We start from the raw sequence: 18,123 nt of genomic DNA, 5'->3' as shown, positions 1-18,123 counted from the left end.
AAAGAAAACAAATAAGTGTATTTACCAAGATGTTGAAATATTGATTTAAAGGCATAATGAGTAGAATTTTCCTAAAAATCAATGTACTGTATAGACTCATACAAAAATCATCCCTCTTAATCATCACTTACGAATGTAAATGTAAATGCTCCGCCTTTCTAGTCTTTTCGACCACTCAAAGCGCTTTTACACTACATCTGCATTCACCAGTCACACACATTGCTCCAACGGAAACTAACATTCAAACTCACTCATACACTGGCGGAATAGCCGCCAGGGGCAATTCGGGGGTTCAGTATCTTGCCCAAGGACACTTCGACACGCAACTAGGGGGAGCCAGGGATTGAACCGCCAACCTTCCGATTAACGGCCAACCCGCTCTACCTCCTGAGCCACAGCCGCCCCTAGCGATACATCTGTATCTGCAGAGGTGCTGCCCTCTCCCTGTATTTCCTTATTGTCTTATTAATTTGGTAACACACATGCAGGGCAGACACAGCCGACAGGATTAAGCCTAAGCTTCGGGTGCATTAACAGAAAATCTGACAATGTGGCTCGTTCCCGTAGGGTTGTGCTGAGGTGTGTGGTGTTTATTTTTGTTTGAGAGCGTGACATGAAACAATAAATTATTTCTCTGATTCACAGCATTATTTTTGCCATGGCTGAAAGATGAAGCCAACGCTGAAGTTCCAGAAACACTTACTCGAGTGAAAACTTGGGGCTGGCTCCAAAAGCGAGTTAATCTCCATACACCCCCATGTTAAACTGCTCAACATTAGAGCAGAAATAACAGCATGCTACAAAAAATGTCTCTATAGTTAATTTCCTTGTTTATGAGGATGATTTTTTTATAGAACTCATCCATTTAAATTATATTAAGCCTTGAAGTTCTGAATGATTGAGGGCTAGCCGCTTTGACTTCATTCACCCCGCCACTAATCCACTTACTCTCGCTAACGCTGTTCCCTCTCTTCGGTCACCCTCTAGCTCGCTCAACCACTGCTGCTCTCTCTTTCTCTCTCTCTCTCTCTCCTTGAGCGGGGGGAGGAGATTGGGGGGCAAAGTTGAATCGTGTGTTTACAAACAGCAACCAAATGCTAATCACACCTTTAAGCTTTGTCTGTGAAGTTCTTTGAACAGTAGAAGATTTCTCCTCTCTGCTGCAGGTGAGTGGCTTGCCGGTTGCAGAGGTAATGGATACATGGACCAAACAGATGGGTTATCCGGTGCTGGACTTGACTGTCACAGAGGCATATACCAAACTGAGCCAAAAGCGTTTCCTCCTGGATCCTAAAGCTGATGCCAACCTCCCTCCTTCACTTCTTGGGTCAGTGATACAAAAGCAAGCTTTAACGTTTTAAATCCTCAGAGCTTTCTAAACTGGATAAGGATGGTATCGTCCAAGATTGCAAATTTGCATCTGAAATATTGACATACTGATACTCTTTGTAAAACTCTTGTGGAGAGAGTGAGACCATGCAGTAGCCCAACACAAATTCCACATAGAGATGTAAAACAATAGTAATGCAACAGATATCAATGAAAATGAAAAATAGTACTAATGGTACTAATTCTCTGCGGAGATGCGGAGAGCTGGAAGTTGCGAGAGCAAGCGAGAGGAAGCTGAAAGTTAAGAGAGTTAACACCCAAGACCATGTGTCCTTTTTGATTTTGTTTGTCACTCTTGGGGTGTGTCAAACTGTGGGAGGTCTTTGTTCCTCAAGGTTTCTGTGTTTTAAACTTTAATCTAAAGTAATGTCTTAAAGTCTATTTGTGTGTGTTTTAATCATGTATCTTTCTACAATATCAACACATTTCTTTAAATGCCATTAACAGTTATACAGTTCTTAATTTCTAAGCATTAGATACAGTAAAGGAAAGGAAGAGCTAAAGTTTACGATTAGAATTGTTAGTTAAAGGTTCAGTGTGTTTTAGTGACATCTAGTGGTGAGGGTTACACCCCCCCTTCCCCTATCCAAGTGAGTAGTATAGTTACAGTGCCTGTGACAGGACAAAAGATGTCGTCTATGAGATAGTAGAGTTGCCAGTCAAGAAATTGGGATGGATGGATGGATGGATGGATGGATAGATAGATAGATATTTAGAAATTATATGTACTTAATTATTCAGTAAAACTATATGTTATGTGTTACATGATGCTGATGATGTCAATTAATTTTACACACTGAACCTTTAAATGACACATTTTATACTAATCATAGCAGATAACTAAACAGTCTAACTAAATAAGTTCCAAGACAATATTGATGCTTAAATATTTTTAATAAGAAAATATAAGAAAGTAGTTGAAACATGACATCAGGGGGGTTCCGGTGACATCACCATGCAGAATGGCAGCCTTAAACAAAGGTTCCTCTGGGAGAATCCTTAAACCGTCAAACATATCGTTTCTCGACAATACGGACAGACAATGGGAAAGAAGAATGGGAAAAAGGGACGGAAAGAAAAACAGTGCAATTGAAGAACCTGTAGATGAAGGGAATGTAGATAACAGCTCACTTACACAGGCACAAGATGGCGAAGAAGGGAGATCTCGACGTGAGAATTTAAGGATTTACAATGTTCCTGAGGGAGCTGAGGGGTCGTCTATGGTGGTGTTTGTGGAAAAGTTACTACGGGACATGTTGGATATCCCCGCGACAACGGAGTTGTACATTGAGAGAGCACATCAGGAGGTCGCACCTAGACCTCCCGAGAACTGGGTAAACAAGCTGTGAGGGTTAAAGCGGAGCAAGATCCGCTTCCAGACTCCTGGTTCTAAACTAGGAGTATTACTAGGAGAGGACGGGACACGGCTGTACCAGACGGTGGAGGAGGTGACTACAGATATGAAGGATAGAGGGCTGCCTCTTAACGTGACAGTACAGAGAGCTCAGCTACTGTAGACTTTCCTTGTAGCTCAGCCCAGGGTCGTCTACTAGAGACCCCAGCTTTGGAATCACACTTTTATTTAACTGTATTTAACTGTTAACTGAAGAGAATGGGATTTACTAACATATTTTCTTCCTCGTATAAATCAGGACACAGGAGAGGAGTTGCTATTCTCATCTCAAGAAAGCTAAATTTTGAAAAGGTATTCAAAGTGGGAGGGCAGATCTATTTTAGTTAGGGGGAATATAGAGGGTAATTCCGGTACTCTATTAATTGTATATGCACCCCCAGGAAGTGATATAAGCTTCTTCCAGAAACTCAGAAGCATCATGGTAACTGAAACAGAAGGCCTTCTGATCTGTGGAGGAGAATTAAACATACACCTGCAACCAAAGCTAGAGAAAAACACATGATAGAAAGTCTTCACATAAGAAAGTCAATGCACTTTTTGAGGAAGTTGGTCTCATTGACATATGGCTGGACCTATTCCATAACAAAATGGACAATACTCATTACTCTGAACCCCACTCTGTACATACAAGAATAGACTACTTCATAACATTTGGAAAAGACAAAGACAAAATCAGCACCTGTGAAACTGGACGATAGATTTAAGAGACTGTGCAACTATATATTTTATCTGTTGATTTTAACTTACGACCAAAGAATTAAATTCTAAATTCAAGTCTACTCAAGGATCTCTGTTTTATGAAACAAATTAAAAAAGAAATAAATCTTTATTTGAAGAGCACCCACGGCACTGTGTAAATTCAATCAGCGCTGTTGAAAAAGCTTATTAGTACTTGGTTGTTCACTTTCTCTGGTGAGTACATTTAGTTTTAAGACTATTGTTCACTAGACAAAATTATCATCCCTGTTAAAATGACCGTTAACGTGAATTACAGATGCACCTAGCTAGCTCCGCCGTCTTGTTACTTCCAGGCACTTCCTGGTTGCAAAAACTCAACTTGGTGGCGCCCTATCGGCCAAACTCGAGGCTTCAAAACGGCAGTCCACAAACCAACGTGTGATGTCACGATGACTACATCCATTTATTTATTGTTTATTTGAATAGGGACAGATACAAAAAATATAGGTTATTACATAAAAAACAATCCGATGCCTGTATCACAGTGTTTATAGCCGTGGCTAATTCGCAACACCTGTCCCTAGAAGGGCTTTTAACAAATCAGTTAAGATAATGAAAGAGTAAAAATTTACAGTGAATACAATAAAATGTCCAGAAACCAGTTGGCACCAATAAAAGTTAGTGTAGTAAATAAACACATTCACTCGAGCTCACACACACACACAGATATACATTTCATATGGCAATATTACACTGCTGCTGCTGCTGTATGAGCTAGGCTTTTTTTAGTTTTTTGAAGGTGGACAGTTTAATTCAAGTCTTTATATTTGTAGGAAGACAGTTCCACAGATTGGCTCCTTTCACAGAAAAAACATTTTGGGCAAAAGATGTTTTACGAAATGGAACTTTACAGACTCCACATGCAGCAGCTCTTGCTGATCGGGAGGGTTCCAGCCTGTTCACAAATTTACAAAGTGTCTCAGGTGCAAGACCTGCCAAACATTTAAAAAACACCTTTATATGTCTAAGATTAACAAAATTAACAAATTTTAAGATTTTATGTTTACTTAAAATGTAACAGTGATGGGCTTTCGAATGGGCTTTTTATCTAAAATCTTTAGGACACGATCATACCAAACAGTGGTGCAGTACGACAGGGGCGACAGGATCATAGTGTTCAGAAAGACATAACCACATTCAAATGTCAGACAGCTCCTGATCATTCTGAAACAGTTCATACTGGCCTTAATTTTTCTTGAGATGTTTTTGATATGACTTTCAAAGTTTAGCTGAGAATCTAAAATCCCTCCTAAGTATTTTTTTTGTTCTACCTGATCGATGAGTTCGCCATTCATTTTGATGTTAAGGTCATTTGTTGTCTTTTGATAGAAAAACACATAGATTTAGTTTTTTTTTTTTAAGATTAAGTGTTAAACAGGATTTGTTTAGCCAACTAAACACTTTCTCAAGACTTTTGGTCAGTGTACTGCTGATAACAGCAGGGCTTTGGTCGGACCCATAAACCACAATGTCATCGGCATACATCTGAAGGCCAACTTCAGGACACACTTCAGGCAGCTCGTTCACATACAGGCTGAAGAGAATAGGCCCCAGTATGGTTCCCTGAGGGATTCCGGTCTTAATTTTACATGATCAACTACACATTGTTCTCGGCCCTGTAAGTATGACTCAAACCATGATAATGCCTGGTGTGACATGTTAAAGGATGACAGTTTTGATATAAGATGGCTATGGTTTACTGTATCGAATACAGTCTATGATGTCAACATAGGCTACACTGTTAGTCAAATTTATCATATTATTGTCTTATCAAAGTTAACTGGTTTAAACTATAAATTGTAACAACATGGTCTTGGAATGCTCTAATCCAGTAATTCACCATTAGAAGTCACATCGTATCTTTTAAAAGACATACATACATAATTTAATACCATTAAAACTCAAACAAACATGATTGTATTTTTCCAAAGGATATACATGTTTTTCTGATCAAATAATCATCACATTCATCGTATATCAACCATGGTGTGTATGGACTGTTTAATTCTATTGTTCTGGGGGTCCCTTTGTGCTGTCATCATTGCAACTTAGCAACTTCGCAAAAGTCTTACTTCTTATCTGTATCTTGTGCATTTTAGCAGTTCAATACTTTTAATCTGTCTTGTTTTCTACTTGCCACAATGAATCTGCAATTAATAGTACACCAGGCCCATTTGCCTTGTACCATGCCCGAGCACGATTGTCCCCCCTCCCCACTCCCCCGCTGGCCTCTGCTCACACTACCCCTAACGATCCGAGCAGGAGCACGTTTATGTCATCACTCAGTCTGTGTTTCCTATACATTGCCACAGTATCAATGCCGACCGCCACATATTGATATGTGAGTTTTTTACTAGGCCTTTTTACTATCAAAATCCTAGTTGATTGCAGAGCAGCAACTTGTCTGTCTGTCTGTCTCTCTCTCATGAACACCATTGCACAAATCTGTCCAACACAACTGTCAATGTCGGAGACCGACCTCAAAAAAAGTTATTAGGATGTAAGGATCCTAGCTAATAAGGAAAGCTATGTTATTATAGATCACAGCTGGGTTGTCAAGGTAAGCACGCTGTACATAGCTGGAAGTCAATATCATCTGTCATTCTGTGCACTCTCACTGCACTCTTGGGAAAAAAAAGCACTCTCTCTCTCACAGCACAGTGGAGTTTGTGTACGGTTAGCGATCACACTAGATAAGCACCGTGCCAGAGTTCAGCTTAAACATGCCCGGGCCCACCTCTTCAAGTGGCACACTGCATGGAGCGATCACACTGGTCAAACGAACCGTACTTTGGGGGAGATGGTGATTTGCCTGGTTGTTTACTTTGCAACCAGCATTCAGGGTGGAAACAAAGTTTTTGATGTGGCAGGCTTCGTTCAAACCCCCTCCTCTTTTGGGGTGTTTGGGGCCTGGAGTCAGGCCGTCTGCTTGACGAAACAAAGGAGAGATGGCTGTGTTGTTACATAATAAAAACATATAGTTCATTATGTAAGGTCTTTATACACCACTGAAAACATAGTTTTGGATATTATATTGCACTTCTGTCAATAGATCCTCAGAAATATTACACACTGGACCTTTAAGACAACGTCACAATGGAGTTTTAGGTGGGGATCTCTCTAGTAGACATCTGGGAAAGTATGACGTAATATAAATATTGCAAATTTATGCCATTGATACTACATTTATTTATTAATTTACCAGGGACAATGCATATTAATCAACATTGCGGTTTACACTTCAATGTAGATATAGATGTAGAAGCTAATTTTCATTTGTAGTACCTGGGCTGGTTGTAAAAATTTAGTGACTAATATGATTTGCTTAAACAAGTATTGCAAGACAAATACAACACATAAATGACAAAAGTTAAGAAGTCTGTAAAAGCATTAAGATTATGTAAACTGCTGAAGAGGTGGCTGTAAAGTGGCTGCATAAATGTGATGTTGTCACAAAGGTCTGGAAACATTTTTAAAGTTAAATTCTGATCTTCATTAGTTCACATTAGGACAAATTGGTGTGCATGTTTCAACACTAGTAACAGGAAGCTTCATGTCAGCACTATTAAGCTAGCAGTGTTAACAGTTAACAGTCCCAGTGTATGTTGTCATAGTAGGCAGCAGGGATATACAATAAGAGAACAAGAGTTTTAATAATTCATCAGTGGTAAGCAGGCACTAATAAGGAACATTGGTGTCTTCTCTTCTAATAAACTTTGACCGAGACGGTCCTCCATTGGCCCATTGTGAGTTTAGAGGTTTAACTGGAGGCTCATGCTACAAAGCATTTAGCAGCTAATAAGTAAGATATTGTTCCCGGAGTTGGTGAAAACCAAAGCGGAGATAAAAGGTGATTATAAGTTCTATATAAGTTATAAGTTATTTTTAAAGACTAAGCCCTAAACTAATTGAACTGTATTGTATATCTGTAGGTTTTTAATGCCAATACATTAATAACAATGTGTTTCTGTTACAGGTACAAGTGGACAATTCCAGTCAAATGGCAATCTGTGAAAAGCAACAAGAATATGTTGGCAATGTTTGACAAGAGCAGCGATGGTAGTATACTCAGTTGAACTATTGTTTACTTGTCTTCAAACATTCAAAATAATCAAAAACATATAAAGCACGCTGCCCTTAAGTCAGTCATCTAGATATGAGATGCATTTTAATGTCAGGTGTAAAGGGATCATAGTGAGCACCTAACAAATGAAAGGGAAAGAAAGAATAAAATTGATTTAAAAAAATATGGACTTTTTGTTAATAAAGATATTCACAGGGTTTTTATTTTATAGCAGAAATTGAGTGATCCAGCCAAAATGTGATACAAATAATACTTACCATAACTGTGTTGATTTCCAGAGCATGTCATCAGTAACTACTCACTCTCAGTGGATGGGCTGCTGAAGGTTAACAATGATCACATTGGATTCTACAGAGTCAACTATGACAACCACATGTGGGACGCTATTAGTCAACAACTTCAAAACAACCACTCTGTAAAGTTGTCCTCAGTGATATACACACACACACACTGTACACACTGCTTAGCAATTTTAGTTGTGATTGTGACACCAAAATCTAAGGCTGTACTGAATGTCATTCTTTTTACATTCAAAGCTTCTATTGAATGAATGAAGCTTACATGCATGATACAACCTGATATGGTTTTTATTTTATTTTTATTCAATCCATATTGAACGTACATGCTAACATTTAGAGCAGACGCGTAAGAACACGAGAAACCTGAGCTGAAAATAAATGGATGCATTTATGTTCTATCATTTCTCAGGGCGGTTTACCAATCATATCTACATACATCTAGATACATCATGCATCATAATCTTGTTACTGTTCTGTAATCTGCTACTGTTATAACAATCTTCTGTTTGACTCTTAAAAAACAGGAGTTTGATGCAGCTGATCGAACAAGCTACATTGAGGATGTTTTTGCTCTTGCAAGGTAAGACTTCTTAAAAAAACGCATCACGCTTCCGATCAAATACAGAGACTCTAAATACTGCTTAATTTCACTGTTCAGGGCAGACATTACAGATTATGGGAATGCCTTCAACCTTACTAAGTACCTGACAAATGAGACTGACTACATAGTCTGGGACCGTGTGGCCTCCTCTATTGCTTATGTTCGGGACATGCTGTCAGGCAGTGCTGCACTCTACCCAAAGTTTCAGGTAAGGGGCTGCTAATCCTTCAATGTGTTGAGCTTTCAAATTTCAAACTCATTCACCTTGAAGTTTGTCTGTAGTCTGTGTGTCTAAATGTTCAACTAACCATGTCTGCAAAATCAACACAAATGTGCAATTTTTGTAACATTTTAACATAAATCAAGTCAATGATATAGTGATGTGGTAGGTGTGCAAAAGTGAATTGCACTATGTATTGATTTAAATAGGTTTAAGAGAAATCAAAGCAGACAACATCTTTATTAGATCCAACCAATTATTAAGGTAGGATATTCATTTTAGTATTTGCAGCATAACCAAATAAACATTTTTGTCAGTCTGATTAAATTGGGTTCAGTATGGTTGTTTTGGTCCTCACCAAAAACTAATGTGCAATTACTGTGTCTACAGCTGCCCAAACCAATCACATCATGGCAAATAACAAACCAGGTGTGAAAACACCCTGTCACTATAGGCAGAAAATGGCATTTATTTACATTGGGAGAGGAGGAAATACCACAATATTTAAATCCATTAGAAGCCTCTGCCCTTATAGCCAGGAAACAAATTAATCAACGAGTTTAGTTCAGACTTTGATCACTCAAACAAAAGTACATCATCATCTGCACATTAAATCTGTTGTGTTTTCGTACTTCCTTTTAATGCTAATTACCTGGTCACTTGCTCTTAGTTTCAGCTAGAGGCTCTATGTATGACCGATGCAAAAAGAAAAGTTAAGTTCTTTAGAGATCTTTAACCTGAAATTTTTAAGGTTCTTGAAGAACCTTATCAATGGGCGCAGACCAACAATAAGCGCTGTGCAACTCATGCAAGTTGGGGTTGATGCTTGGTCCGTTTTCAAGCAGGAAAAATGGCGTTCTGGTCCCAAACTTTTAGTTTGTTAGCCTTTGTTAGTTAGTCTTTATTATATTTACTCAACCTCATCCCTTTTTTTAGTCAAGTTTTAGTTGATTAGAGATCTTTAAACCTCCTCGGGAGGAGGTTTACTTCAACAAACGCTGAATTTCTCTCTGACTCCTCCCCTCCTGCGGAGCCTGAAACGGCCGTCTGACATTTCCTCATTCATACTGTCGATATCAAAGCACATATCCGAACGAAACATCAGAATCATCCATGATCTGTCATTGATGAATGGACAGAGAGTTATCTTTGGATATCGTAGATTTATCCTCAGTGCAAATAAAATCCATAGGCTACACTGTCCTTCTTTATAGCACAGTGAATATGTGCACATTAAGGCATGTGTTAGGTTGGCAACAATTGCACTGAAACAGTTACCGTGGGCTACATTACTGTAGTAGTACTGTAGTAGCCTAGCGTAAACACAATTTAAACTAATCTATATAAAACTGATCAATGAACAGTAATCTTTTATCATGTTGGAGATAATGTGACTATTTGTGAGGATGACTGTGGTGCAGCTGAAACAAATCTAAATTTAGTTTAAATGTAGTTTAAAAGTAATTTTTTCATTATTAGCTGCTGTTAGAACGTGTTTTGACATAATTTCATTAAATACCAAAATAACAAGATTTTGTACACGTCTAAAACTTTAGTTTGAACCTAGACACATTTTCTACTGCAAAAAAAATAATACTGACCTACTGCCTATGAAAATTCAGAGTTTCACAGCTCTGAGTTTCTTAAACCTGCTTTCTGAAACAGGGCCCTGTGGCCTGTTGTGGCCTGAAGCGACGTAACTTGCTATTCCAGGTAACTTCAGGAGTAACTTGGAGACGTCGGGTGTAACTTCCCGATTAACCTGTACTACAAAAGGTGGATAGGTGTTAACTGAGGTCTGTTACCATGGCAATTTACGCTGCACTTGAAGTTATTCTTAACACAATAGCGTTACATTCATACAGCAAGCCCTGCAGCCTCTTTGATTTAAGGGAGGAGATCTTAATTAATTAACGGAACAGTTTCATAGCCCATCTGTAGGCTATAATTGAATTATCCTGTTTTCACATATTTAGATTGACTATTTTACGTGTCCAAAAAATACAGAGCCAGGGTGGGGGTTAATAAACCAAGAAAAAAATTCCTAGATGAGTGTCAAATTTACAAGAACAAAACTCAGAAATTCCCTGAAGTTAAAGTCACAAAAAATCTTAATCACTCTGGTGTTTTCTTCTGAATACAACCAATTTACGGCAAAGTCTCTAAGGTGCATTATAATATAGTCATTGTGGGCTAAACTCACAATTATTTCCTCGCTGATAAATCCGATTGCGAAGTCCTAAATAACTTTCCACTGTATGCATAATAGTGAATGAATAGTGAAGTTTCTCTCATAGAGGTATGACTATAATGTCAAAGAATATTCAAGTTTTTTACTTGTAGAGTATACTTGGAAATTCAGTTTTCTCTCGGATTATTACCCCTCTCCGCTGGCTTAATTTTTTTATATTACAATGGACCTTATGTGCAGTTGTAGCTTACATTTATATCTTAATCATATTACACATTAAAGAATAGTAAATAGAGAATTAGCCTACAATAAGAACACTTTGAAGATAATTACAAATTTACTCACTGCGATGCCAACAAACCTCCTTGGCTTTCTCGGCCACCACGGTGTTAGATTTGGCCGTTAACATGTCTTTAAACTCCTCATATCCTGACACAATCAATGTGCATTTTTCTGGATAAAATACGGAGCATTCACTGTTCACTGTTTCTTACCTGGAAACTCTGCCTGCACAGCCGAACATGGCCCTTTTTTGCGAACGCTCACCAACTCCAATTATGTTAACACCGTCTCAACTAACAAACATCTTATTCACCGTCGTAGTACCGTTTAACTCCAGTGTAGGCAGTCAGAGTTTGCCAACCCTGAGTTTGCCTGATAACCCTGAGTTAACTACATGGCCCCGTTTCAGAAAGCAGGTTCAACAAACTCTGAGTGTAAACCTGAACTCTGGGTTGAAGAACTCTGAGCTGTCAAACTCACAGTTTTCCGTTTCATAAAGGCCAATCAGAATAAGTTCAGTCAACTCTGAGTATGTTGAACCAGATGGAAGCGCATGCGTGGGGATGAAAAAAAGCCATCATCAATGGAGCTCCGATATATAAATAAAGGCAGAGCCTCCATTTTAATCGGGTGGAGCTAGAAATATGAATGCGTGCCAACGCGGACCATGATGGGCTCAAAAATGCAGTGGAGGATCGATACATTAACATTATTACATTTTATACAGTGTTGCTAATTCATCATTTACCAGACTGGAATTTCCTTAATGAATGATAAAGTGCTGGAATTCTCCTACAATCTGTTATTCATTTTAAATAGCTACAGGCCTGTTTATTCAGCTGTAACCTGACGGGACTAAACGCCGGTGGCAATAACTGAAGATGAAATTATTAATGGAACAGATTAGACACAGTTTAGGTTACTCATGGACCTGTGATTGTAAAGTAACAGTCCGACTCAGTAGACCTATGCCTATTAATGACTTCTTTGCAATGTAAAATGTGTCTAGGTTCAAAATGACTGTGAAGTTTAGATGTCTATTTTACATTAATAAAATCTTGCTCATTTCGTATTTTATGAAATGCTGTCAAGACGCATTCAGACTATCAGCACATAATGAAAAACTCACTTTTAAACTACATTTATTTGTTTCAGCTGCACCACAGTCATCCTCACGCAGAAATATTCACATCATATCCAGCTGATAACTACGATAGGAATGTTCAATCTGTGCGACTACAATATGAAAAGTTACTGTTCATTGATCAGTTTTAAACAGATTAGTTTAAACAGTAACCTACACTGCAGCACTGTAGCACACAGTAAGTGTTTTTGTGCAACTGTTGCCAACCTGAAAGCTGCCTTAATGTCCACAGAGTCACTGTGTTTTAAAGTTATAGATTTTATTCTGTGCTGAGAATAAATTTACGATTTCCAAAGAAAACTCTCTATCCATACATCGATGACAGATTGATCATAAAAGCGTCATGTTCAAGATCATGTTTGGGGAAAAAAAACAATACTAACAGCCTATTTAACCGTGATTTCGGTGTTTGTAAAGACTTAACTGTGTTCCAATATGTGCTTTGATATGGACAGTCTGAATGAGGAAATGTCAGACAGCCGCTTCAAGCTCTGCAGGAGGGGAGGAGTCAGAGAGAAACTCAGCGTTAGTTGAAGTAAGCCTCCTCCCGAGCAGGTTAGGTTCACAGCGTAAATTCCCCGGGTTACAGACCTAGAGTTTATCTAATCATGCTCTCTGAAACCGAAAACCCAGAGTTTCCCTCATCGTGGGCACAACTTACTCAGAGTTTTCACTAAACCCGCTTTTTGAAACAGGCCTCAGGCCAGGTGTTTGTTTGGGTTTTGGATTTGTGTTTTTGTTGTTTTTTTAGCTATGGCCTGTTTGGTCTGTGTTTCTGAGCTTCCCCTTCGAGGGAACTCGAACTGCGTCGGTGACGACACTATGGGAACGCCTCTGGGCATGGCAGGGCTGAATCATGAATGAAACTACTCCAATCCTATTGGTGTTGCTAGAACGGTAGCGTCTGACGGCGTAACTGGAGGCGTATATAAGCACGCCGGCACACCGGACACATTAGCTTTTTTCTATTCAGCAGGCACTCTGGCATGTTTGAGACTACGAAAGAAGCACAACCAAAACGAGAGGAAATTTCTTACCTGGAAGGAAGTCTGGCAGAGGAGATGGCTGGTGAGCAGTTCAGGCAGTGTGTTTTCCCATGCCCGCGCTACATCACGGCTGGGGACACTCATGCCCTGTGTGTGTCTTGTGCCCGCTTCTCGGCTTCTCCCGCTCAAGGTGTGAGCCTGGAGAGGCTGCAGCTGTCCGGTTCTGAAGAACTGGATGTGCTGTGCACACATGCTGCGAGTAAGCCGCCAGTCTCTGCCTTTCTTCCTGGATTTGCACGATGAGTTGTGCAAGGGTTTCGGCTATGGGGCGATGCCCCTTGTTGAGGATGCTTTGGCCAGCTATCTCTTGCCCGGTCTTGCGTCATCCCTTAAAGAGCCGGCGCTGCCCACCAAGTCATGCCGCGTGACATCTGCTGTGGTGGACAAGGCTTACATGGCGGTAAGCCTTGTAAGCCTTGCACACATGCTGCGAGTAAGCTGCCTCCGCGGTTCGGCATCGAGATGTCGTCCTCGCCCACCTTCAGCGTTTGGGGCTGCGGCTCAACGCGAAGAAGAGCGTGTTGACGCCCGCCCAACGGACTACGTTCCTAGGGGTGGTGTGGTACTCAACGACAATGCGGGCCCACCTGTCTCCTGCACACGTCAAGTACATTTTGTCCCCAATGACCAGAGTGAAGCTAGGCCGCACTATGTGGGGGATCTCCAGGCACTTTCTCCGCCACACCTCACCCCGTCTGGAGTGCCTTGCTTCATAGCAAAGAGCTAATGTGTCCGGTGTGCCGACGTGCTTATATACGCCTCCAGTTACGCCGTCACACGCTACCGTTCTAGCAACACCAATAGGATTGGAGTAGTTTCATTCATGATTCAGCCCTGCCACGCCCAGAGGCGTTCCCATAGTGTCGTCACCGACGCAGTGTCTCGTTCCCCTTCTCGGGGAACAAGGGTTCCATATGTAACCCGAGACGTTTTGGTTTATCTATCAGCATGCTTGTCCTGTTTATTCTGAATTTGTCTGTTGTGTGTCTGTGTGGTCCATGTGTCTGCCTGTTACTTGTTTTAGTTTGAAGTTTGCTGCATCTGTTGTTTATGTCTGCTCGTTTGCCTGTGTGTAGATGTTACCGTGTGTTTAGTTCAGTTGTTGTCAGATCATTGTCTCCCATGTTGAGTTTGTCAGCCTGTTATATGTTCCTGCCTTGGTCTTCTGTCTGTAACCCTGCCTGTTGGTTTGTTTCTGTGTCTGTGGATTTGTCTCACCTCAACTAGGGCTGAACGATTAATTGTTTTCAAATCAAAATTGCAATTTGAAAATGGGATTAGCTGATCGTGACGATGGCAATTAAAATGTAGGTTAATTATACATTAGGTTAATTTTGAAGCGTTTTGCCTGCCTGATTTTGCTGACTTGTTCATATTTTGTTGATTTGTTCAGTTGTTCTTGTTTTTTGGGCTTCTACCATGATTAAGTAGGCTACATAGTTAAATTGTTTCTTTTTTGTCTGTTAACTGTGTTTATTGTTGATATGCGATCGGGACTCTGCACAAGGGTTTTTATTTTGAAAATCGACCGGATTCTCTATGCTGTTCCCGTGTCTGACTACTTGCCTGGTTAATCTGCTCTGGGCTGCTTGACGCAGCTTCTGTCAAAAATAGACTGGCAGTGAATATTAAACAAATCAAATTGTAATCACAATATCTGGCAGAAAAATTGCATTTAGATTTTTTCCCCAAATCGTTGCCCTAACCTCAACCTGCTTAGTTTGAATTATAGTGTTTGTCTCCTTGTTTGGACAACCTGTTTTTGGATCTCTTTGCTTTGTTTGAACTGCTTAATATCTCTTTGAAATCCCGAAACACATCCTGCCAGTTCTAGTGTCATATTTTAGTATAGTCCTACACTTAATTAAATGTTGTGTGTGTAGCATGGAGGAACTACAAATTTTGTTTCATTATGCAGCCTTGTGCTGTATAATGACAAATAAACAACCTTGTCCCTTGTACCTTGTCTTTGGGCCCAATTCCTGTCTGAGTGCTGCACAATCCAGAAAACTTCTTGTTCTGTGTATTTCCCTGCAGTTAATTAAGAACCATCTTTTTGTTTGTTTTCTCTAGAAACTGTTTCGTGACCATGTTAAAGCAATCTCAACACAACTTGGATGGAATGATGAAGGGACACAGACAGAGAGGTACAGCAGGAACATATACATTCTCTTAAACTGCCTTAAAACTGGATTTACGTCTCTGACTGTTTCTAAATTAGCTCTGAACATACAGTACATTACATGAAGAAAATGTTAATGTGAAATATGACATAATCGAGTATAATAGAATAAAAATGCACAAGGGAGCTGCCTTGCCCCTCTGTTTGCACTATACATGCTTCCTCTAGGTGATATTATCAGAGAACACAATATTAGCTTCCATAGTAACACTGATGATACACAATTGTACAGATCTGTTTAGCCAAGTGATGCCTTAAGCTCCCTCACTGCCTGCCTGTCAGCAATACATTAATGGATTAACAATAACATTATGCTATTCCTTTTTGAGCTGCATGTCTTTTATGAATGGTGCAGTATAAATAGAATTTATTATTATTATTACACAGTTTTACATTTCAGAAAACATCTTAAATCTTTCCCTGGTGTCCTTTACAATGTACAGTCAGTAAACCTGATGACAGTAACAATATTATTGCTGTTTAACAAAGTATGTGTTTTTTCTTTTATGCTAACCCATGCTCTAATTTACCCTGGGTTTTACAATTGGTGGTTGGAGATCCTGTCATGTGACCTGTTATTGTGTTTGCCAGGTTACTGAGGGAGACTGTGCTTAGCATCGCTTGTCAGATGGGTGATCAGGAGGCTCTGAATGAAGCCTCTCGCATTTTTGACCTGTGGATTGATGGAAGTCTCAGGTATCACCAATCCAGTGGATTACTTGTGGTCAATTTTCCTTATAGCCAGAAAGTATTATAAAGAAACAGACCCACAGGGTAATTATAGTGTATTTTTATCATTAATGTGCATAACCAGCAGAATAGACATCACAATATATTTTGAGAAACCATTGCTCTTTGATTCTGACATCTAAACCTGACATTTACTATTGATGTTTAAAGCTGCAAGAACTAATGTGTTGAAATATGATTTCATGTCTTCTACGAGACGTTTTTCCATCTCTGGTAACTTAACATGAAACTTTGTTGATCTTTGGACCTACAGCAGTGTAGCTGTGAATCTGAGACTGCTGGTCTATCGCTATGGCATGAAGAACTCGGGCACCGAAGCAAAGTGGAACATAATGTTCCAGAGGTACAAAGATACTTCTTTGGCTCAAGAGAAGGACAAGCTGTTGTATGGACTGGCATCTGTGGAGAATGTGGCACTCCTTTCCAAGTAATTAAAACACATTCTTTACACAATGGTTGTCATAATAGACAACAAATAAAAGTTGTATTAGATCACTGTGATATTTGGTTTGATCTGTACCTGTGTAGCTGCAATGTTTTACTTTATCTGTTATCTACTGCAACAGTATCATTTTGAGTAACCACACAACACAAATCAGCATGAAGACATACTACACCCTTCTCTAACCTTTAGATGTAATGCTTCACACACATTTGGTTTTGTGGTTAGGCTTCACTTTAAAGCTTAATCACCCAGAAATCCTGTAAGGTCAGTCAGTAACTTAAAAGAAAAGTACTTGCGGAGCCAGTCAGACATGTAAACAAGAGACACACAAACAATTTAAAACAGCAACGGTTTCCAGAGTGTGTAAATCTTAAAACATAGGCTTAGTGTTTCAGTGTGCATAGGGGGCTTTGTGGCAGCAAAAAACATTCTGTGACCTCTCTTTTTTAGTGCCAGTACAACCAAACACACAGAGGATGTTGTCATTTACCTGAATTTATGTTGATTTGGTTCGGATCAGACAAAATCACAGTTTCAGTTTTCTGTTGTTTCACTGTGCTCTCTGTCTCTTAAAAACCTGTCTGGAAACACTGTGTTGAAACAAAAAAACAGTGTTAAAAATGAAACTGCTGTCACAGTAAGCTGAGTGCAGAGGCAGTTTAGGACCCAAATGCAAGACACAGAGAGCATGATGCAGTTTATTACATTTATTTACACAAAACTGCCGATGAGGCTCACATGTACATATGCAGACAGAGTCCAAACCCCTGTGATGATAGACATCCCAAGCAGGCAATGGAAATACGTACAATGATGATGTGACAGTATTTTGTATGGGCTTCGCCCTCTAAGGCTATCGCTAGTGGGTTTATCCCTTGCGCACATGCGCAGCACTGAAGAGCTTTCTCCACGCCAAACAGTGGTGTGGCCATCAACCACGGTCTCACCCTGTGTATATACAGTGAGTACGGAAAGTATTCAGACCCCTTTAAATTTTTCACTCTTTGTTTCATTGCAGCCATTTTCCAAAAATCAAAAAAGTTTATTTTATTTCTCAGTAATGTACACTCAGCACCCCATCTTGACAGAAAAAAAACAGAAATGTAGAAATTTTTGCAAATTTATTAAAAAAGAAAAACTGAAATATCACATGGTCATAAGTATTCAGACCCTTTGCTCAGTATTTAGTAGAAGCACCCTTTTGATCTAATACAGCCATGAGTCATTTTGGGAAAGATGCAACAAGTTTTTCACATCTGGATTTGGGTATCCTCTGCCATTCCTCCTTGCAGATCCTCTCCAGTTCTGTCAGGTTGGATGGTAAACGTTGGTGGACAG

At 39.6% G+C, this 18,123-nt stretch overlaps 1 protein-coding gene across 3 annotated transcripts in view; it reads left to right on the top strand.

Annotated features, from left to right (window-relative positions):
• Window positions 1-18,123, top strand: part of LOC123978603 (glutamyl aminopeptidase) — a 94,415-nt gene that overhangs the window by 33,520 nt on the left and 42,772 nt on the right. For all 3 annotated transcript variants that reach the window (XM_046061928.1, XM_046061927.1, XM_046061925.1), the window contains 8 exons: window positions 1,167-1,327; window positions 7,518-7,600; window positions 7,904-8,040; window positions 8,449-8,504; window positions 8,583-8,733; window positions 15,482-15,555; window positions 16,182-16,286; window positions 16,594-16,767. In XM_046061928.1, coding sequence (XP_045917884.1) covers window positions 1,167-1,327; window positions 7,518-7,600; window positions 7,904-8,040; window positions 8,449-8,504; window positions 8,583-8,733; window positions 15,482-15,555; window positions 16,182-16,286; window positions 16,594-16,767 — 941 coding nt within the window. The remainder of the gene's footprint in view (window positions 1-1,166; window positions 1,328-7,517; window positions 7,601-7,903; window positions 8,041-8,448; window positions 8,505-8,582; window positions 8,734-15,481; window positions 15,556-16,181; window positions 16,287-16,593; window positions 16,768-18,123) is intronic.

This window comes from Micropterus dolomieu, linkage group LG11 (genome assembly GCF_021292245.1).
Source record: "Micropterus dolomieu isolate WLL.071019.BEF.003 ecotype Adirondacks linkage group LG11, ASM2129224v1, whole genome shotgun sequence".
Classification (NCBI taxonomy): Eukaryota; Metazoa; Chordata; class Actinopteri; order Centrarchiformes; family Centrarchidae; genus Micropterus; species Micropterus dolomieu.
The sequence above is the reverse complement of the archived record's forward strand: the minus strand, read 5'-3'. Positions and strand labels throughout refer to the sequence as shown.